Source organism: Micropterus dolomieu, linkage group LG03 (genome assembly GCF_021292245.1).
Source record: "Micropterus dolomieu isolate WLL.071019.BEF.003 ecotype Adirondacks linkage group LG03, ASM2129224v1, whole genome shotgun sequence".
NCBI classification, from domain to species: domain Eukaryota; kingdom Metazoa; phylum Chordata; class Actinopteri; order Centrarchiformes; family Centrarchidae; genus Micropterus; species Micropterus dolomieu.
The window spans coordinates 14,498,687-14,520,434 of record NC_060152.1 but is presented as its reverse complement, the minus strand read 5'-3'; the positions used below and the strand labels follow the sequence as shown (position 1 = coordinate 14,520,434).

The 21,748-nt window shown below is 40.5% G+C and overlaps 3 protein-coding genes across 14 annotated transcripts in view; 2 read left to right on the top strand and 1 right to left on the bottom strand.

Moving 5' to 3' along the window:
* myh14 (myosin, heavy chain 14, non-muscle) overlaps nucleotides 1–10,766 on the top strand; it is a 31,144-nt gene extending 20,378 nt beyond the window's left edge. For 3 of the 4 annotated variants that reach the window (XM_046044039.1, XM_046044038.1, XM_046044037.1), the window contains 19 exons: nucleotides 285–456; nucleotides 567–779; nucleotides 938–1,082; nucleotides 1,168–1,374; nucleotides 1,567–1,671; nucleotides 1,931–2,083; nucleotides 2,406–2,654; nucleotides 2,746–2,859; nucleotides 2,944–3,042; nucleotides 3,130–3,342; nucleotides 3,437–3,598; nucleotides 3,699–3,827; nucleotides 3,947–4,035; nucleotides 4,114–4,237; nucleotides 4,349–4,557; nucleotides 6,214–6,322; nucleotides 6,796–6,968; nucleotides 7,165–7,188; nucleotides 7,987–10,766. In XM_046044039.1, coding sequence (XP_045899995.1) covers nucleotides 285–456; nucleotides 567–779; nucleotides 938–1,082; nucleotides 1,168–1,374; nucleotides 1,567–1,671; nucleotides 1,931–2,083; nucleotides 2,406–2,654; nucleotides 2,746–2,859; nucleotides 2,944–3,042; nucleotides 3,130–3,342; nucleotides 3,437–3,598; nucleotides 3,699–3,827; nucleotides 3,947–4,035; nucleotides 4,114–4,237; nucleotides 4,349–4,557; nucleotides 6,214–6,322; nucleotides 6,796–6,968; nucleotides 7,165–7,188; nucleotides 7,987–8,176 — 2,879 coding nt within the window. In that variant the 3' untranslated portion in view covers nucleotides 8,177–10,766. The remainder of the gene's footprint in view (nucleotides 1–284; nucleotides 457–566; nucleotides 780–937; nucleotides 1,083–1,167; nucleotides 1,375–1,566; nucleotides 1,672–1,930; nucleotides 2,084–2,405; nucleotides 2,655–2,745; nucleotides 2,860–2,943; nucleotides 3,043–3,129; nucleotides 3,343–3,436; nucleotides 3,599–3,698; nucleotides 3,828–3,946; nucleotides 4,036–4,113; nucleotides 4,238–4,348; nucleotides 4,558–6,213; nucleotides 6,323–6,795; nucleotides 6,969–7,164; nucleotides 7,189–7,986) is intronic. The other variant, XR_006824349.1, reaches the window with a different exon arrangement.
* A 1,500-nt stretch (nucleotides 10,767–12,266) lies between these two features.
* Nucleotides 12,267–17,321, bottom strand: LOC123967801. 8 transcript variants are annotated; one of them, XM_046044046.1, is made up of 3 exons: nucleotides 17,001–17,321; nucleotides 16,165–16,354; nucleotides 12,267–14,641 (listed from the first exon to the last, which is right to left on the bottom strand). In XM_046044046.1, the coding sequence occupies exon 3, from the start codon at nucleotides 14,254–14,256 to the stop codon at nucleotides 13,357–13,359; it is 900 nt and encodes a 299-aa protein (XP_045900002.1). In that variant the 5' UTR covers nucleotides 14,257–14,641; nucleotides 16,165–16,354; nucleotides 17,001–17,321; the 3' UTR covers nucleotides 12,267–13,356. The 8 variants fall into 8 exon arrangements, with proteins under 8 accessions (XP_045900002.1, XP_045900006.1, XP_045900004.1 ...); XM_046044050.1 differs by lacking the exons at nucleotides 16,165–16,354; nucleotides 17,001–17,321 and adding exons at nucleotides 14,937–15,281; nucleotides 15,643–15,798; XM_046044048.1 differs by lacking the exons at nucleotides 16,165–16,354; nucleotides 17,001–17,321 and adding an exon at nucleotides 15,634–15,798.
* si:ch211-120k19.1 (uncharacterized protein LOC563199 homolog) lies at nucleotides 17,082–21,131 on the top strand. Of its 2 annotated transcripts, none has more exons than XM_046044054.1 (6): nucleotides 17,082–17,098; nucleotides 18,584–18,729; nucleotides 19,016–19,359; nucleotides 20,243–20,313; nucleotides 20,434–20,463; nucleotides 20,568–21,131. In XM_046044054.1, exons 3-6 carry the CDS (start codon nucleotides 19,026–19,028, stop codon nucleotides 20,685–20,687), a joined length of 555 nt encoding a protein of 184 aa, XP_045900010.1. In that variant the 5' UTR covers nucleotides 17,082–17,098; nucleotides 18,584–18,729; nucleotides 19,016–19,025; the 3' UTR covers nucleotides 20,688–21,131. The 2 variants fall into 2 exon arrangements, with proteins under 2 accessions (XP_045900010.1, XP_045900009.1); XM_046044053.1 differs by lacking the exon at nucleotides 17,082–17,098 and adding an exon at nucleotides 18,242–18,252 and having other exon boundaries at nucleotides 18,533–18,729.
* The last annotated feature ends 617 nt before the right edge of the window (nucleotides 21,132–21,748 follow it).

Genomic DNA, 21,748 nt, shown 5'->3' with positions numbered 1-21,748 from the left:
TTCTATTATTCTTATATAACTTGCATTTGTTTATTCCATATTTATATATTTCTACATTTATTTATGTCATCTGTATGTTTGTCTGTGTGTAGGACCTTATCACCAAAGCAAATTCCTTGTATGTGTAAAACACTACTTGGCAATAAAGCTCCTTCTGATTGTGATTGTGATTCTGGTTACATTGTAGCACCCAACTTGACTGGTGGTATCCCTTTTGTCCAACCTTGTCTCAATATTTGCAATTTCTGCGATCTGTAATTCGTCGCTTCTATAAATGTGTGCAGAACGCCTGAAGCGTGAGGAGCAGGGTCGCCTAGAGCAAGAGAAGTGGAGGAGGAGGATGGAGAGCGAGTCGGTGGAGGCCCAAGAGCAGCTGTCAGACCTGGGCATGCTGGCTGCCGAGCTCAGGGGCAGCCTGGCTCAGAAGGAGAAGGAAATCACCACCCTGCAGGGCCGGTGAGACACAGAACAGTATATAACAGACACACAGTAACACATAGGCTTGTCATATATTTTTCACACTGCGCCCCTCCCTTAATTCATCTGTCCTTCCCTGTCTCTGTCAGGTTGGAGGAAGAAGGAGCGCGCCGTGCCGAAGCTCAGAGGGCGCTTAGGGAGGCCATGTCCCAGGTGTCTGAGCTGAAGGAGGAAGTGGAGAATGAACGAGGGATGAGGGAGAGGGCAGAGAAACAGAGGCGAGACCTGGGGGAGGAGCTGGAGGCTTTGAGAACTGAGCTGGAGGACACTCTGGACACTACAGCTGCCCAGCAGGAGCTAAGGTAAATCATAAGTACATAAATCATAATAAAATTTTGACTTTGAAATTCAAAAGTTCACTTTTTGTGTTTCTGTTGTCAGATCAGGACTGAAAACGAAAGTTTATTTCAAAGGAGAAAATTATTATCGAATTTTTTGTCTTCCTCTTCCGTCTACACAGGTCTCGTCGGGAAGCGGAGTTAAATGAGCTCCAGCGGTGCGTTGAAGACGAGACTCGCCGCCACGAGGCCCAACTGTCAGAACTCAGAGTCAAACACAGCGCTGCCATAGACAGCCTCCAAGAACAGCTGGACAACAGCAAGAGAGTAAGAGAAACGCCACATTCAAAAACAGATGCACATGTAAACACGCACCTGTCGCTCATCGTGTGGCAACTGCGTTCTCTTTCAGGCACGTCAGTCCCTGGAGAAGGCCAAGGCAGTGCTGGAGGAAGAGAGGCAGAATTTGACCTCGGAGCTCAAGAGCCTCCAAGGGGGACGCATGGAGAGCGAGAGGGGCCGCAAGAGGGCTGAGAGTCAGCTTCAGGAGCTCAGCGCCAGACTGGCTCAGGCTGACAGAGAGAGGGAGGAGAGGGAAGAGCGTGTGCACAAGCTACAGGTGCAAATAGATACAAACACGCTGATATTAAGCCTTCAATTCATTTATTTTGTTGTTAATTTTTTCTTTGTATCTTTTGAACTTCAGAAAATCAGATTCTTATTGTATATTGTGTAACAATGTATTTGTTGTGAATTAACCTTTGTTGTAAATTTACCTTTATCCCCACTCTTTTATTCCCACTTCTATCAGTGTGAGATTGAGGCTCTCTCCAGCAATTTGGCCTCCTCTGACACAAAATCCCTTCGGCTCTCAAAAGAGGTCAACAGCCTGGAGAGTCAGCTGCATGATGCAAAGGTAACTAACTGAAAACACACACACAGCCAACAAGGTGGGGTCAGGTGTTATGTTAGGCATTGGCTTTTGGGTTACAGCCACAGAAACCTTTAGCACCTATAGTTGAGAAAATGGCAATCATTTTTAAAACACCTTGAAAAAAAATCCTCCTCTTGAATTGAGAAAAATGAAAGAATTGGCTCCTGACTCAAAATAAAAACACCCACACATGCACGGACTGTCACCAGACCTTGGCTGACACACTTGGATTCTCTCTCAGGAACTGCTGCAGGATGAAACTCGTCAAAAGATGGCTCTGGCCGCGAGGGTTCGAGCGCTGGAGGAGGAGAAGAACGGACTGATGGAAAGACTCGAGGAGGAGGAGGAGAGAGCCAAAGAGTTGACCCGGCAGATTCAGACTCATACACAGCAGGTAAATCCCACGCAGGCTTTGTTTAACTCATCTCTTTAAAATACTTGCCAATCAATCAGTTTATGTTATTCCAGAGCATCGTCCATAGCAGTAAAATATCAAAACTAACCCATCAAATACAAGACAAATCAGAAAAACACAGTAGATACATACTTAGGAATATCACATTTGACTTTCTCATATTTCAAGTAGTTTCCAGTTCACAATATCTGAAGTAGACCAAAGATGTAGAGTTTATGGTTAGGCGTTTTCTTTGCTCTGTGAAGTTTCAACAAACACATCCGCGACATTTATTCACCACCTCTCTGCTCCACCCCTGCAGCTGGCAGAGCTTCGTAAGCAGTCGGAGGAGGTGAACACTGCGGTGGAGGCCGGAGAGGAGACCCGCCGGAAACTCCAGAGAGAGCTGGACAGCGTCATGCAGAGGGAGCGGCAGAAGGAGGAGGAGAAGGAGAGAGTAGAGAGGCAGAGGGAGCGACTGAGGGAGGAGATAGAGGACATGACGCTTGCCCTGCAGAGAGAGAGGCAGAACTGCACGGCCCTGGAGAAGAGGCAGAAGAAGTTTGATCAGGTCAGAACCTTAAACAGGCTGCGAACATGCGAGTAAATGTCCCTAAAGTATTTTCCCTTCGCTGCTAACTTTGTCTCCTTCACCCCCTCAGTGTCTGGCAGAGGAGAAGGCGGTGAGCGCTCGGCTGGCAGAGGAAAGGGACAGAGCGGAAGCAGATAGCCGAGAGAAGGAGACAAGACATCTGGCACTTTCCCGAGCCCTGCAGGTAAACTAATTGAGAGCAGAAAATACAAGAATGTTTGTTATGTCTCTGTGCTTGTGGTTAATATTCTTGTGTTTATGTGCGTAGGAGGCCCAGGACCAGAGGGAAGAGCTTGAGAGGGCCAACAAGCAGCTCCGTCTGGAAATGGAACAGCTTGTAAACCAGCAGGACGATGTCGGCAAGAACGTAAGAATCTTCCTCTTAGGACAACCTTTGTCACTTCTCTGTCTCAGTCCTCAGTGCGTTACCTCCTCTTATCTGCCCTTGTGTTAGGTTCACGAGCTGGAGCGGACCAGGAGGACTTTAGAAACAGAAGCCCAGAACCTGCGAGTTCAGACGCAGGAGCTGGAGGAAGAGCTATCGGAGGTGGAGAACTCAAGGCTGAGGCTGGAGGTCACCCTGCAGGCGCTCAAGGCTCAGTTTGAGAGGGAGATAAGCACCAGCGAGGAGAAGGGAGAGGAGAAGAGGAGGGCGCTCAGCAAACAGGTGGAGAGAGGAAGGAGAGAGGAAATCACAGAAGGTGTTGCTGTTGCTCTTTCCAATATCTCAATATTTTCTTATGTGCTCCTTCCTATGCCAGGTAAGGGAGTTGGAGATCCAGCTGGAGGAGGAGAGGAGCCAGCGGTCCCAGTCTGTTTCATCCAAGAAGCAGCTGGAAGCAGAACTGCAGGAAGCTGAGGCACAAGTGGAAGCAGCCACCCGTGGAAAAGAGGAGGCTGTGAAGCAGCTACGGAGGCTGCAGGTAAAACAGAAATCTCCCTACACATAATCAATGCTTTTCTGTACTTACCAATTGCATGCATTTAAAAAAAAAAAACTATAACTGCCTATAATTGTATCAGGGTCAATTGAAGGAAGTTCTGCGTGAGCTAGATGAGACCAAGTTGGCTCGGGATGAGGTGATCGCTCAGTTGAAAGACAACGAAAAGAAGATCCAAACACTGGAAGCAGAAGTCCTGCAGTTCACTGAGGTGTGTGTATTGGACTGAAACCCAGCAGAAATATGAAGAAATAATGTGTTTTTAAATGGTTTTTAGTGTTATAAGTCACTTTTAAACCCCTGGGTGTGTGCACTCGTTTGTCTGTGCAGGAGCTTTCTGTATCAGAGAGGCAGAGGAGGCAGGCTCAGCAGGAGAGGGACGAAATAGCGGATGAGATGGTCAACAGCAGTTCTGGAAAGTTAGTATCACTTTCTGTTAATCAGCGCGTGTTTGGTAGGACTTTAGTCAGTGTTATTAACATTGTATGTTTTTCCAGGACGGCACTGTTTGAGGAGAAGCGGAGGTTAGAAGCGCGAGTCAGTCAGCTGGAGGAGGAGCTGGAGGAGGAGCAGAGTAACTCTGAACTGCTAGCAGAGAGGCAAAGGAAGACTGCTCTACAGGTACGGCAGATGCACCTGCACATACACCCACATCCAACGCTCTCTCTGTCACCTGTTACATGCATGTAAGCATACACGTCATCATTGCTGTCCTCTCTGCTCACGGTCCAGGTGGAGACTCTGACCGTGCAGCTGCAGGGAGAGAGGACTCTGGCCCAGAAGGCAGAGGCAGCTCGGGAGCAGCTGGAGAGGCAGAACAAGGAGCTGAAGACCCGACTGGGGGAAATGGAGGGAGCAGTGAGGGGCAAACACAGGCTCAGCGTCGCCGCACTGGAGGCCAAGATAGACTCGATGGAGGAGCAGCTGGAACAGGAGAGACAGTGAGAAAAAATACACAGACGTGCATTAGTACAGATAATGCGTTTGAAAGAAACCTTTCCCTTGTGTCATTTGGTAGCTGGGTATTTGTTTATGAAAACAAAAAAATAATGAGAGGCACCAGGGGCAATACACATTTTCTACATAAAGTAGACTACATATTAAAGCTTACTGTGAATACTATATAATGAGGGACGGTGAATTAAGGCTACTCCATGTTCAATATACCTCCCTAGAGGTTTTTTGGTCCCACACAAACCATGCCGTGACATTAATTGTAAACAGCTCATATCATATGAATGAATGAATTACTGTAAATGTTTATTATTGTGTCCTGCATATAACTATGTCCAGCCCACATGGGACTACAAGACACCAGAAGTCCATACAAGCCAGGACCAGAGTGCAGCGCATACATTTCCAAACAACAGAGAAAGTCCAAACAATAGAAAAACAGCGAAAGCGTCTTTCACAATCAAATGGTGCGCGAGTCGGTCCAGGCCCGCCATGATTAATTGTCCCATAATCACGGGCCCCCGAGCCACGGCGGGGTCTGTGGAGGATAAATGACCAGAGTTATAAATGAAAGGGGCTTGCGGTTACGGAGATCTGAAATGAATGTATGCCTATGGCAGTGTTATTTGATTTCCAATTAATAGCGCCACCTAGACGCCGATTGACAGCAAATTTGACACAGTGCCTCAGGGTGGCGTGTTATATAAGGTCCCCGAGTTTGGTGTATATCGGCCGTTGCAAACCTGAAAACCTTGAAAATCCCATTGAAATGCATGGAATTGTCTGACCATATTTGAGCTTCGATTATAGCGCAACCTTTTGGCCGAATTGCACCAAATGATCAGGGCCCTCAGGGGGTCGTCCCACATTAATGCTCCAAATTTGGTGTCGATCGGCCATTCCAAAGCGAAGATATGACATAATTTCCTGTTTATAGCGTTTTTCGCAAACGTTTGCTAGCATATAATTGCGACATTTTTTGCGGGATCAAAATTTCCTCTACAAACGTTCATCAGCTTGGTATAGAGATTATCCATGCCAAGTTTGGTGTCGATCGTACTTGTGGCTACGGAGGAGTTAATTAAAATAGGTTTTTCAGTTTTCGCGATGTAGCGAAAAAAAAGTTTAGCCGGAAATGGGCGTGGCCTATACTACGAGATTCAGCTCGATCCCCCGAACGTGTGGTTAAAGATTTTTGATATCCGCCGTCATGAGCGGGAGTAGCAAGCCCAAATGCGTTGACCTTGCTTATAGCGCCCCCTAGAGGTAGAAGTGTGTGGATTTTTGCGCTTCAGTTACTTTCAGGGGCTTGTACCTATCCTGTGAGTTTTGCGTCCCTAGCAGTTACCATCTAGGCTGCAGTAGTGGAATTAGCGGCGGAAGAATAAAAAAATAAATAAAAACGAGAACGATTACAATAGGGTTCCCAGCCGCTTCGCAGTACTGGGCCCACTTCGGGCTTGGACCCCTAAAAATGGGACTCACTTTCCACTTCACCCAACTTCGCACAGCTCTCATGGTTATAATAAACACTTCAAATAAATATACCAAAAACACAATAAGAATGTAATTTTTTGGCTTGATAGATGTTTTGAATTGCTTGGTGCAGCAGGTATCTTATAATGGACTTTTTTGTCTCTCAGGGAACGAGCCATGGCCAACAAACTGGTGCGGAAGACAGAGAAGAAACTGAAGGAGGTGATGATGCAGGCAGAGGACGAGAGAAGACATGCAGACCAGTACAGAGAACAGGTAAGACAATTAACATTATCCTGACATCAGCAAAGGGGAGCCACAAGAGGATACAGCATTAAATAATCATTTAATGGGGGTCAGATCGGATAAACTCACTGCTCTAATTGTTGCCCCGTGGCACAAAGAGAGTGTTAAAAAATCATTCTAAAATGAGTGATTTATCCGGCTTAATCCAACCTAATCCTAATCCTGCCCCGGCATCTGTGTGTTCATTGGGAAGGTAGAGCGTATTCCACTCCGAAAAATAAACCCCTCAACCACAGCAGAGACACAGACTCTCCTCCCAAAACATCATCTGTGATAATCTGCCAGGTTTAATCTGACTCCTGATCCCTATCAGTCCTCCTGCTCCCAGACTAATCTCTTTTTATACACCCGTCCCCTTCTCTTCTCTTCTCTTCTGCGTCTCACCCCGGCCTCTGCTATACGCCCTGTCCTTTTTCCTCCTCTTCCCCCTCCCCTTCCTCCAGCTGGATAAGTCGATGGTCCGCCTGAAGCAGCTGAAGAGGCAGCTGGAGGAGGTGGAGGAGGAGAACTCTCGCTCCAACGCCCAGAAGAGGAAGCTGCAGAGGGAGCTGGAGGAGCTTGCCGACAGCGGTCAGAGTATGACGCGAGAGATCACCTCTCTCCGCAGCCAGCTCAGGTAACCACACGTGTGGGTGTGTGCGTGTGTTTTTCTGTCTTTAATGATCATCATTTATTGTTGTTTTGTTTGTTTGTTTTTAACCCCGCTATTAACTTGATATGATTTGTTTTGCTTTGTTTTTTCGTTGCATCTGTTTGTGTCCATCTAACATTGACAAACTATCCATCTGTCTCACCGTCACACCAACACTCAGCATCCCTGAATGGAGACCAGATAAGTAGGTCACTGTGTGTGTCATGTTTTTATTATTCGTTTGTGTGTCTGTGTGTGGAAGGGTACATGTACAGTTCATATAGTACATCTGTTGGATATTTTTTATTATGCATTTCATCTGTAGTTACATAACATGTCATTTAGATGATTTAGTGATAATCTTTCATGCTAAACATGTTTGCAAACTGTTCTGCTGTTCTCCTTCCAACAAATCGCACTGTCATTAGACAGAAAATGAATTGAAGACCATCAATTACTAATTGATTAATCATTTAAGTAATTTATCAAGCAAAACTGAAAGCAAACATATGCTGCTTCCTGCTTTTAAAAATGTGAAATTTTGCTACTTTTTGTGTGATCAAAGTGATTGCTTGTTTTGCCTGTTTTATATTCCCAAGATATAAAACAAAGGCAAAACAAGCAATCACTTTGAACTCTTTTCTGACTATTAAGGTGGAAAAATTAATTAATACAAATACACAGATTATATAATATATACTATATAATATAAACGGATCAATAGATAGTGAAAATTATTGTGAGAAGCAGCCTTAGTTTTAAGTATTTAAATGGCTGATCTACCGCATTGGCTAAATACGAGACAACGATGAAGATCAGTCTGAAAAAAGATAACAGCCAGAGGAAATAATTCTGTCTGTGAAATTAAAATTCATATTTATTTGGAAGGATTTCATGTTTCATGTAAACTAAAAATTCTAAAAAACACTTTGTATCTTCACAAAACATCTGACACTGCACCCAGCTGGTTCCCAGCAAACTCTAACGCTCTCCTCTTGTTCAGGCGTGCTCCTTTGCCCCTGGCGATGCGTGGACGCAGAGCGCTTGTCGACGACCTCTCGTTGGAGAACTCTGACTCGGAGGAGCCCCCTGCCTCGCCGACCCCTTCCTCTGGAGTCCCAGGGACCCCAACTCCTTCCTCCGAACACAGCCTGGACCCTCCGCCGCCCTACAGTGTCAACACCACAGAGTGACGCGCGTATAGACTCACATAATGTACACACAAACACACGCACACATCTGCCTCTCAGAGCCTCCACAACTCAGGGGTGAAGGAGCAACATGCACACAGTACATCACAACACTGTAGTTTATAAAGGTTAACGATGTAGGATGCACACATCAGGCGCTATTACTATAAAACAACCTCACTAAAAAACAGAAGAAGTGTAAAAATTAGATTTTACAAAGAGGCATCTGGAATTGATTTTTATTTTGTAACAGACTGCGACGTAAAAAAAACAACATAGCAAAGACTGGAAATTTCTACATTACATCTCTGTAATAAACTTCTGAGAAACTAAACTACATCTCCCAGAGTTCCATGGGGAAAGTGAATTATTATCAACTAATGTTATGATGCTGTACAGTAAGTAGAAGGCAAGCAACATGGTGGTCATGTCTTTTACATTAATAGGTATTTAAAATCTAAGCCATGTTTATTAAGCCTTTGATGAGAAAATACAATCTGATTTCACAAAGGGCTGCTGGACGGTGAAAATACCTCTTTTCAGAAAGGTGTTGTGAAAAATTTATCTAACAATCTAACATAAAGGAGTCAACAAGAGACGTCAAATACACACATGGAGAAGAGAATTCACCTTCTTTTTACGAGCGTGTGCAAATGTGATTTCTGACATTTTCATATGTCATAGTCATAGTAAAAAAACAAACAAATGAGAAACTTTGAGTCATCTGAAAAATAGTAGAATATGAAGACATTTTGGGTGAGTTTCCAAAAGAGAAATGGCAATTAGTAACCAATGTGTAACTTTTATTGGAAATGGTTGATCAGAAACTGGGACGTATTGCAGTAAGTTTCATAACATATTGATCTAATTTTCATATCATTTGTCAGAATTGTAGAGACAAATAACTGACCATAAAAAGCAGCCTACACGCAGTACAGCTGCACAAAGTTGTTTTAAGTGATAAGTCTGTTTTCTCTAGATTAGACACAGTATGTTGTTAGACAAAGCAGTAGGTAGTATTAGATAGTTTCTTAAACTAAAGTCTTCACATATTTCTTCAGAAATTTGCATAATTTATATCAAATGTGAACTTAAGTTATTGATCGCTGGTTATTTTCTGTACAACTCTGTCTTGTGGAGAAGCATGTTAATCTGACGTTGGCCTGAACTGGGTTACGTTCATGGTTCAGACTTGTTTCAGTCAGCGTCACAGTATCAGGTCTCGGAGGTGAATTTGCATGGAAAACTTTTCTGGTGGAGAACTGGTTTGAGCTTGAGTGTCTCCCGCAGCAGCATAACTACAAACAACCTGTGGAGAACTGTATTAATTGATCTTTTTATCTAAATCAGAACAAATTGTGACAATGGATCTTTTTTTCTTGTTTTAGACTGATAAACACATCACATTTTATTTTGACAAGCATCTTGTATATTGTAATTTTGATTTTTATTGAGTAACTGTGTAAATTATTGATCAAACAAAGCTTTTGTGTTTAACCAAATGGTGGGCGTATGGATGAGAAAAAGGGACTTAGTACCAGGAGTAGTAGTAAACGTAGAGTAACTGTAGAATAGAGTAGACGACAGGAGTGTAGAGGCTGCTTAGGGTTTCTGCTATCATCCAGTGACTCTACTGGAGTTATTCTAAGTAGAATAAACTCAGTCTCTGCTCCCAGTTCCTGTTTAGAAGATTCTAGAAAAACTGAGCAAGAGACTCAAAGCATTTTCAGATACTAGTAGTATTAGATAAAAAATGACAATGGGGAGTAAGGAATGAATTTTTATGAAGAAACAAGTAGAACAGAAAGTAGACTTTTTTTTACCCTAGCTATCAACTTAAAATGTGTGTGTGTGTGTGTGTGTGTGTGTGTGGTGTCAACCAAACACAAGCGGCTTGATGACCCTGCTGTGAAACAGACAATGTTTTTTTTTGTCAAACCTGGTTTTAAAGATGTTTCTCTTTAGGTGAAACATCTGCATTTTCCTCAGCATGTTGTATTTATTGTTTAAAAGACGATGGTCTTTTTTCAATTTTATTTTTGTTTATGACCTTTTTCAGCACCTGTTTGCCTGTCCAGGAAGTTAACGTGATGTCTAGTTTTTGAATTAGACACAAATAGCTACGCTTTAAAGGAATGGTTTAACATTATGGGGAATTTGCTAAGTCAGTTTCTTCCGTAGAGTTAGATGAGAAAATCGATACCACTTTCATATCAGTTTGGTAAAATATATTGTTATATGTTGTATGTTTGAAAACAAAAAACAGAGTTGCGTTTTTACGAGCTGAACTATGTCTTGGCCAGACACAGTAAGCAGAGACTACAGGAAGTCACTGCACCCAGACAAGAAATAGTCTGGAACACAACTCCCCATAAAACTGCATATTGTTGTTTTTACATTTAGTTTTTTATACAAATTAAACCTACCTAAAATAAAACGTGCAGGGCCAGGCTACCTGTTTCCCCCATTGTCTTCTGGGTGTAGCTTCAAATTTATTGTACAGATGTGAAAGTAACACAACAAAAAAAAAAAATCCAAAAAGGCTTTTTCCTAAAATGTACAACTAATCCCTTAAATCAGAAAGAATGTCACTGGCGCTTTAACTTTCAATTGGAACTAAAGAAAGATAAAGATTGTGTAGCTGAAATCACAAATGTTGTTTCTGCACTTGCTCTGAATGTTTTCTTTTTATTCTGGTTATATATAAACTATATAGCAAAGGATTACTGATCGTGTTGGTGTTTACCGTTAAATACGCACAGGGCCAGTTCAGTTGTCGGTAATCAGGGCTGTCTGCTCCCTCTTCTTCCTTCTGATTTAAATTAACAGGTGTATATTTTAATGACAACAACAATGCAAAGCTAACATCTGCACTGGCAAAACAAGAACAATAAGAGTGAACGCGTCCTAATGTCCTATGTGTATCCATATATTAAGCTTTTTTAAATATTTTATTCCACGCCAGGTTCACTATGATTCACAGTTGGTGACCGGTGAATAAAGATCAAACCACTTGGGTCAAGAAAGAGTTTGACTACTGACGACATATATTTAATGCCCTATTAAAGGGTTTTATTGTTTGTTTTCTGTATGTACAATTATTTTGTTTTAGCAATATGCAAAGGATTTGAGTTCGAAGCTTTGTTTATTAAGATATTGTGTAAATGCACTTTACACATTACCAGTGGAGATAAACACAACTGGACTTGTCATTATGTTACGTCTGCTTTGTCGGGTTGTAATTTATCTCAAAGAGGCCGACATAGCATTAAGCCAAACGAGTTGACATCACTTGTCATCAGGATACAGTCTGTCATCTCAGAATGTCATATCAGCGTCTAAACGTGGCGACTCTGTTCATGCCTTGATAGACCAAAATCTGAATGAGGGTGGATTAAACTGCTGGAACGAGAACAGATGAGTTCTGTTCATCTGTAGCAAGAGACGAGGCCGGTGCTTCTCTTAAGGTGTTATTTTTCTCTGTGTGTTTGTTTATGGTTACTGTGCAACTTGAGACATTTTGGAAAAATGTGTTTTATTGTTTTAGCCTTTTTTGTTAATGATGCTGTAATTATAAAACATCTGACTGGGGTTACCTTTAATATATGTCATTGGTTTTGATCTTTGTGTGTCTGTGTGTTTCTTTGAGATGACATGCTGGGCATGCACCCATACTCCTCAGTGGTGGACAGTAACTAAGGACATTTCCTGAATACTGTACCTAAGTACAAATTTGATGTTTTAGTACTTACTACTCAAGTGTTTCCATTTCATGCTACTTTATACTTCCACTCCAATACATATTAGTGGGAAATATTTTACTTTGTAATCCACTACATTTAACTGACATATTACTTTAGAGATTTCACATAAAAATCATTATCAGTTTATAAAAATATGATGCATTTTTATAGATTTAACTACAAAACAGTGTAAAAAAGTACCTACAATTAGCTCCACCTCATGGAGCTACAACTGTAAAATGCTACTTACACGTTAATCAGTTATAATAATAAAAATATACTGTAATAGTATAACACTCACTTTTATTCTGCATTATGAGTACTTTTACTTAATACTTTAAGTACATTTTGCCAAAGTACTTTGCCATTTTCAATGCACTTTTATTTGTAATGGATTACTTTTATATTGCAGTATTGCCACTTTAACTTACTTTTAAGCAACTTACTCCATCACTGGTACTTACACACAAACACACACACTAGAAAACAGGAGTTATTAGCATTATTACAGCATTTATCGTTGTTTACTGGCATCATCTGTCACCATTTTAAACATTAACATTTCATTCTTTGGCACTGTAATCAATACACAGATTGAGACTCACACACAGCTGAAGTCAAAGTTAAAAGCTTAAACATATATACATATAAAATATTCGGTGCAAAAAGAGAGCAAATAAAATTTTGTTTGTACTGTATATGAATATATATTATTTATGTATAATTATCTACTGCCTGTCAAATGTAATTTTAATTTGTAGTTGAATCTCAAGCAAAGTAGTTTAATAGATTATAAATGCAGTTGAGTTCAGATTTCCTTTTCCTCAAGTGGAAAATCGTTTGTAGCATATAAACAATAACAACACAATAAGACATGTGAACAGTGAACAGAATATGCGTGACTGTCATTTTGCTGGAAATTGACACTTAACAGAGATACAGTGCTGTCCCTGTTTACGTGTTTTTAGTTTAATTATATAAGCATGTATTTCCAGTACACCTTCATTTAAGTAAGATCTTGGCAATTAATTCACCCTTAAAGAAGAGACAAGATTTGGGTGTGACGTGAAACAGAGTAAACCATGAAAAAAGACTCATCAAGTCTTTGATGAATGAAAGATTTTCTTAGAGAAATTGACAAAAGATTGAAAAATCTGTTATTTTTGTAGCATATAAAATAAAGGTATACACATATACAGTATGTTGCTTGATTCCTTTTTCATATTTCACAGTACAAATGAGTTGCTTGAGATTTAACCCGAATACCTCCAGCTGACATTTGCATAAAAAGTATAAATGACTATGAAAGTCTTGTGAAATGCTTTGAATAAAAACTGTTCCACTGCCCCCTCAACATTTACAGCAGAATCCATGCATCACTGTTAATTAACTATTCACATACATTTGCTAAATAACAAACCTCTATAAAAACATGACACATTAGCAATCAGGTGACTTCCTGTCCTTTAAGATATCAGTGAACAGCCAGTCATCCTCGTGCGGCAGTGTTGGTATGGGACAGTGCTCAGGATTACGAAGTGGGACAGAGAATGATTGAGCAACACCTTCAAATGGTGTAAAGTTTGGGTTATTTTCATATTTCATCAGCATACAGGGACTCTCTTCCTGAGGATGCTGGTACATCTGCAGCTCTGAGGCACTGTAGTGGTAGCTGATAGGTGTGGGGAGCTGGTTTTGGATGATGTCTGTGCCTTGGGATGGCTTGAAATTGTTACACTGTGTCCCTGGAGCGTCCTCGTTTCGTCTCAGCACACTCTGGAAGTGGTTTATGGTCAATTCCTGATCTCCATGAAAACTGTAATCATACTCTCCTGTCTCACTGTGTAGATCCTCCACCTCAGGTCTGTTGCTGTAGATCGTTTCTGTAAGACTATCTGACTGATCTGCAAATCCAACATCGTTGGCGCCAACGTCCTGCCCAGCATCATCTTGGCATGCACAGATACTGTCAAAATATGCCTCTACGCCCATGAAGCCTCCTGAGTCCTTACTGCCAACACTGAAAAGATCCGTAATATCTGTCCACTGACTCTCTGAAAAGTCAGTAATGTTCTTCTGGGCCGGTGTGCATGTTGAGATGTCTGTGAACATTTGGATCGAGAAGTCGCAAGAGTCGAGAGACAACGGAGAGAGCTCTGGAGAGAAGGAAGGAGAGACGTCCACATTTTGGCTGAGCTGGATGAAAGCCAAGTCCTGTTGAGTAGTTTGAGAGTCTTCTGAGAGGTTGTTGGCTGACTTCAGCTGCGTTTCATTGTCGTAACACTCAGTATGAAAGAGCTCTGCCCAGTTGTAATAGTCTATGCCCTTTGGGGAGCTCATGGATGTGAATTCATCCACTTTGTGATTTCTGCTCCCTTTTTTCTGTTTCCCTTTGCTCTGGTTGCTTTTCCTAGTGGCGCAGGTGGCGGGTTGTGATTTGGGGTGTCGTTTCCAAAGGTGTCCCGAGTCTGGCTGCTTCTTTTCACTGATTTCAGTTGCATGTTAGCCAATGGAGACGTTGCTCCTGGACTTAGTGATGCCATCTGCATCTGTGTGAACACTGCATTTATCTGGATCTTGTAGATAACTACCTCGGGAGGGGCTACCTGACTGGTCAAGTGTCTCTGGCTTCTCTGGTGGCAGAGCGGATAGATTTTTATCCTCATCGTTAAAATGCAGAGTAGATGTCAGCCGGTGGTTTGCTGCTTCTATGTCTGCAAACTTTCTGAGAGAGACAGATGACAAATGAGACAGTTGTTTCCAAAATACGTTGAGACAATAGTTCCAGACCATTTTAACTCATGTTATTTCAAAACAATAGTTTCACATTTTGGGAAAAATGCTTGTTTGCTTTCTTACAAAGACTTAGATGAGAAGCTCAATACAACTCTTATGTCTGTAGGTTAAAAGCTACAGCTGGTTATCTTATCTTAATTTGGCACAAAGTCTGTAAACTGAGAAAAAGCTAGCCTAGCTCTGTCTAAACATAACAAAATCTACCTACAGTCAACATGTTATACCTTGTTTGTTTAATACTGTGGGAGATAAAAACCCTCAAACCAGGCCAGAGGCCTTACAGGCCTTCACTCTCACACTTTATTCTCTTGGAACTGTGACTTAGATTTAGATGAATTGTGGTTCTTCTACAGTTGCAATAGTAATCTTCAATGAGACAATAACTCCAGTAAATTCAAATCAACTCAAGTTCATAGATCATTTCAAACAAGTGAAAATACAAACACATGTGTATCTGAGCTGGTCTCAGGGAGCAGAACTCATCAAACTCTGCATTACATTGATTGATATATCCTGTTTTGCTTCTCCTCTTCTGGGTCTTAGGGTCAGACCCACCTCCACATCCATCTCTGCACATATTCAATATGAAAACAATACAACCCTTCTAAAGAAAGAACACCAAACTGAAATGTGAAATCAGAAATAAGACATTGTCTTAATATTAGCAACAATGTATATGCATGAAACAGTCACACAGTTGGTAAACATTAACTCTTCCTACGAAAATGTGAAGGCCGCAGCATGAGAGAAATAAGGCGGAGCGAGAAATCTGCACTTTCAAGTTCAATGTGTCCGTCTTTCAATAAATACCTTAAACATAATTATAATAAACATGTGAAACATTATCCTAAACAAGCTAGGCATATAAAATATTCTCACAACATGGCTAAATTAAAATATTCATTTAAAAAAACAGCACACTGGTTTTACAGAGAGGTTACATGCAGGACTATTTCTTGGCCAGGTGCAATGACTTTCCGGGGTCCCCGCTGGTTGCCTGGAACCCTCATGGTGATTTTGAGCCAGGCTAGCTGTTTCCCACTTTTTGAAGTCGTTGTGCTGAGCTAAGCTAACCGGCTACTGACTGTATCTTTATATTTACTGTTGTCTACAAATAACAGAGTGGTATCGACCTTCTCATCTAACTCTTCCTTTAAAATGAAGAAATGTCTACTCGTGATCCCTCATGACAAGAGCTGTGACCTGTAGCCAAGAATTTTTAGAGGCCTAAAGAGGTGAAAAGTATCTAGTTTCACAAATAAATTCTAAAATTGAGCAAAATATTAAAATACAATATTGTTCAACAGAAATATGTTTTTCTTTCTTATCCCTCTTATTGTCTGGTGATGCCTTCAAATTTGGGTTTGGCAACCACTGCCTTAAGATACTGCAAGGAAAATTTTACATTTTCATATCAGCTGACAAAGGTGCTTCTCTTATGCTCCAACACACCTCTGAATCATGTTGTGCAGGAAGCGACGGTGGTTGACCTGCCGTTTGGACGGTCGGTTCTTCCGGGGTTTCTGAAGAGTCCTCATCATGTGACCTGCTGCTGAAGTTACAAAGGTGTAGAGGTCACGACCCCACGGGACGCCTCGCTCCAACCCGGGTTCAAGAGTCACAGGGACGGATGGTCGCATGGCTGAAAAGAGAGAGTGTAGGGGGTAAAGAAATGAGACAAAAAAAAGTGAGAAAAGAGTAATTCAAGGGAGCTGTCATGTCACTGAGCTCTAATGTGTTGAAATCAGATCAATCAAGTGAATTGCAATTTGAGAGATGTAATATGTCATTTTAATAACATGAAGATAGCACTCTTGAAAATAAATCAGTTTTTAAATGTTATTCATTTTAAATTGAACTGTCAATGGAACTAAATGCACTAAGTACTGTACTTAACTACTTGAGTAATTACATTTTTCAATCAAATAAAAAGCAGCTGTAGTTACTAGTTACTCTGCAGATGTAGTTATTATATATGTACGCTGAGTTTATAAAGTGAAATGCATTACTACAAGTTAATCTCCCTTACATTTATTTATTAGACGCAATTAAGCTATAAAATAAGCGCATTCAAACACGTGGATACATTCCAAGAATTGCAAGAACCATGCAATTACATCAGCTTCATCAAATATCCTGAACTGCTTCAAATGCTACATTTAAAAACAATAAGATGTGTTTTGTTTTTGTTTATCAATCTACCCAACAGTCCAGCATGTGTACATTATGTCTAGTTTTGTTCCATTCTGTTCAGCTCAATTGAAAAATATCCAGAAAATCATGTTTACCTTATTCCTCCTCAGGCTGCTGTGTGTCTTGTTGTCTCTTCCTACAAATTGCACTGAGGACTCAGCTTTGACGGCGGTGGGCTTCTTCTGAGAGAAAGGTGGTGTAATTTCATTGTTGATGTACGTGTGCACATGTATTGTGGGGTCTGTGTGTGCAAATTAAGTCAAGTGACATCAGAGCGCAATGCAAATGCACAAATTTCTCCCTGGCAGTATGAATGGAATCCAACATGACAAATTGATAGTGGGAGAGGAAGTGAGACACGATGAGAGGCTCTGAAAAGAAAGAGGCAATTATATGAGAAGTCAACCGCTTGTGGAGGTGTGGGCACACGTCTTCATTGTGTGCCACACTAAAGGCAGCTTGTTAAATACTGGTAGACACAAACACACCAGTTGAGGCAGTTAACAAGCCCTTAATTGATCAGCTTAAATTCTGGCGCCTAATTATCACATTCTCAGATGGAAGAGCTAAGCTGGTTGCTAGTGGCTTTAATTGACCTTTTCAATTCAATAGCACACCTTCCAAGTACAGAATTTTGCATATCTATGGCAGCAGGTGGGTGAATAGAGGCTGTCCTTTTCACAAAGATGGGAGACAGCGAGAGATGCAGAGGAATAAAAATAAAATCCAAGTTTTAATTTTTACTTTTAGCTGTGGATATTTAAAAAGACCCCATCCTGACATCCAGAGTCTGATTTCTTTCCTTATATCCAGTATGCCATGGAGATATAGTTTTATGTTTCTTCTTACATTTCTTATTTCTTACTTTTTCTTACTGTTTAACTTTCTTTTTTTATTGCTATATTTTTTTTCAAATCTGGAAACAGCAACATGTGACATTGCCAACAAAGAACACAATAATGTCATGCGGTAACTCTCAAAAGATGGATCAACATTTCCTGCAAAATCTTTTTCTGGAGGATCAGCAATTTCTTTTTCTCTATTATCTTTCTTTTTTGCGAAAGATCTGTTCATTTATTTACATGAGAAATTACATGCCCAGTGTAGTGCAAAAAAAATAAAAATAAAGATCAGCATCTTTCTGGTCTCTTTAATGAAACAACTTTCTTTACCCTATAAGGAAATGAACATTTTATCTTGTGGCACCTCCTCACTCAAAGCAAGGAAGCACTGCTGTGGGAGTATCTATTTATAGTGACGCCACATGTGCCTCTGAGCAATGAGCTGAACAGCTAACTTTCTGCTGTGGCTCAACTACAACACTTCAACAAGTGAGAACAATCTGCTGTAAGTGCCATTTACTGTTCTACACAGACGTTAGGGAAAAGTACTCAAGTGACAAGACATAAGAGGTATAATCAGTCAGACAGTATTGTGAAAACAGTGTGTGCAATGGGTTCATCTACGCTGCTAATGGCAAGCTTCAGTCAATTATATGAGGTCCACATGTGCATAAATTCAGTATAATAGATTGACATGTGTTTCTCGTAAAGTCTCTACTGTCTGCTGCAGAATATTGCTGTGTCAGTCACTTCTTTACCATTCCTCACATGTGGTATTTTCTCAGATTATTCTCCAGGGGACTCATAAAGGTCTTATCACACATTATCTGCAACAGTGGCAGAACTTTGACCTGGTGAGAAGACCTTCATCTCAGCTCCACCTCCTTCTCCACCTCTTGTCCAACAGATCCAATTGGAAAAGAGCTTGTGGCTTTTTGGCTTTGGAAATTTGAGGAGAGGGTCAGTTGAGCTTCGCTGAAAGGTAGGTTTAACTACTTCTTGGATTAAAAAGCCATGGACAGAACCTTACAGTAGAGTGGTTCAAGACACAACAATTATCATTTTCAGTATGAGCAACATTAATTAGAGATGTACATCATGTCATATGATTTTAACTATCATTAATCATACTCTATTACTTATGCTTAATTTCCTTAACATCCATTTCATTTTAAGATTTATTTAAAAGCCTTCCTCACTTTAAAAATGCAGTCATATTCGTGGGCTTTATTATGAATGAATTCAGCTTTAATCCTCTCACTGATCAGATTTTCCACCATGAACCGGGCCTGGGCTGTGTTCAAGGCCCATCCGTACATCAGTAACGTCCTGGGATACACAACGCTGTTTGCCTCTGCTGACATCATACAACAGAGCATGCTGGGTAGGAAAGACAATGCACAATCCACGTCAGAGGATCCAGGCGGCATTGACTGGTGTCAGACGGCTCGAGTGGCGACTGTCGGCTTCTGTTTCCATGCAAACTTCAACTACCACTGGCTCAGAGGGCTGGAGAGGATGCTGCCAGGAGGCGGAGTAAAAGCAGTAACAACTAAAGTTGTGGTGGATCAGCTGATCGCAGCTCCTCTCACCATCAGTGCCTTTTATATTGGTAAGCATGTCACTAAGCCTATTTAAATCATGGTGCTTATTCTTAATAACTATGTTTGGCTCTGTTTGAGACTTCTAATTGATAAGTGATGTCTATGTCTGTTGTGCTGCTGGGATTTTCTTAAACCCTAGTATTCTCAACAGTTGCAGGTTTATCATTTAATTTTCAGCCCCCTTTATTTTCCACTTACACATTTACAGAAGTTAGATAAAACATTCTGATACTACTTTATTTTATGGGTCTGTAATTTCCTCTTAAATCGCCTTAAATCAAACTGATGGTCAGAATTTGGACAGACAGTGTCTAAATCAATCCATTGCACAAAGCGGTTTAGTTCTTCTATCGTAAGTAAGGATACATTTCCATGAATTCTGGGTAAAATGAAACTTTGACTGAAAACTCAAACTAAAAAACATGGCCTACTGTGCATCAAACAGCTCAGCTTTGTTGACTCCAGAAGAAAATGTCTGACTTCTAGAATAATTCAACAATTACAAGGACACCTTATTGTAATTGAAAATTTAGCAAAGACTGTAACAATGCAAAGATTTCAGTAGTAAAAAATCTCCTGTAACAGAGCTGAGAGACGGTGGCTTCTTAATGTGGCAGGGCTCAGTAAGTCGCTCAGGATGGCTTCCTCCGACAAACAATGGGAATGTCCTCACTGCTGTATTTATTTTAAGTAATTTGGTGCCAGTGGTCAGTGTCACTGATTGTTACCACGTAAAATGACTTAAAATGAATCCCAAATTCTGAGGTTATGACATTGGTGGAATCTTAAATAAAGTGGGTTTGGAGAATGCTTTTCCACATAACATGTATTTCTAATGGCGGATCCTACTTATAATCAGTAAAACATTTAACAGCCCCCTCTACCTTTTAGGTTTAAGTTTACTAGAACACAAAGACGATCCGCTTGAAGACTGGAGACAGAAATTCTGGACATCTTACAAGGTACATATTGTATACAGGCAAAGGCTGCCCTTATTAAACTATTTGTTACTAAGGTGCCATGCAATAAATCTCTCTGTCTCTTTATTGATCTATAAATCTATCTTCTGGCCCATTCTTTAGATTGGAGTAGTATTTTGGTCAACAATGCAGGTGAGATATTCTCACACACAGATTCATAGACATACATATACTGTACATACATATACTGATGTAGAATGACATATGCATTTGTTTCATCTCTTCCACTATCTCAGGCAGTGAACTTTGCCCTGGTCCCCCCTGTGGCACGGACAGTGTTTCTGGGAGGCATCGCACTGGTTTTCACAATCTTCCTGTGTCACCTTAGACAGCAGCAGGACCACAAACTTGAATAAACCTGAGATCCTTGGCTCCCAGATGCAAGTTTTTGTACTAAATGACTGTTGTTTCGAATTTAAGAGATTTCTTTTTGTGTGCAAATTATTTGAAAATAACATATACTGACAAAGGATGCTTTTTCAGGGCAGGATTCAGTTGCATAGTTGTTAGATTTACTGAGGAAACAGGGGAGTATTCCTAAATAACATATGCAAATTTAAGTTACAGATTATGGTGTAATCTTTTCTCCTCTGAGAACATAGAGAACAACAGAGCTGTTAAATCCTCAATTAACTGGCACACTTGTTTCACTGTGTCATACTGGAAAAACTTTGTTGATATTGCTATACATTTGTAACCTCTAAGTTAAAAAAGGCTCTTTCAGTTGTTTTTTCATTTTAAACATTTTCAAACTGTACAATCATGTAAAGTTAAGTTAATTTTGTCATATACATTCTCAAACTGACCATATTTTTTAGAAAGTGTCTGAAAAGTGCAATCTGTATTTAATATTAAGTACACAGTAAATTGTTTGTGTGTTCTAAATAAAAAATTTATTTGACTTCTTTGCAAAAAGTTAATCTAATTGGGAACTGTATGAAAATGATTGGGTGCAGGTACCACTTCAAGTTCAAGTGCCTAGTTGCAGATGTCCTTAAGGAGAAGTGTTGATGTTTCCCATAGGCTAGATTCTTTAAGTATACCTACATATAAGTGTTTTAATGTGTGTCAATGTTGCCTATCTTGGTCAGGTCTCCCTTGAAAGAGAGATTAGATTTCAATAAGCTTCATCCACATAACAAAGAGGTGAAAATACACCAACTTTGAATAAAGTGCTGCAAAATCTGCCGTTTTATAACCACTAATTTTATGAACTTTAAACAGCCAGTACAGAGCTTGAGCACTGCAATATTTTCACTAACAACAAATAGCCTAAAAGTAAATATGAATGAAATCAGTTTTTCAATCATAACTTACAACCCAAACAGAATCAAATGCATAAAATAAATCAACATTAGCCATTAAATCAGTAATAAACTAGAAATCGTGCCTTTCTTTCTCGTCTTCACCGCCAGAG

Bases quoted from the DNA above. Each gene is read 5' to 3' on its own strand.
- LOC123967801 (XM_046044046.1), bottom strand. From the start codon at position 14,256: ATGAGCTCCCCAAAGGGCATAGACTATTACAACTGGGCAGAGCTCTTT.
- si:ch211-120k19.1 (XM_046044054.1), top strand. From the start codon at position 19,026: ATGAACCGGGCCTGGGCTGTGTTCAAGGCCCATCCGTACATCAGTAAC. The intron at 19,360-20,242 runs GTAAGCATGTCA...TCTACCTTTTAG, and splicing joins CATCAGTGCCTTTTATATTG to GTTTAAGTTTACTAGAACAC. The intron at 20,464-20,567 runs GTGAGATATTCT...CCACTATCTCAG, and splicing joins TATTTTGGTCAACAATGCAG to GCAGTGAACTTTGCCCTGGT.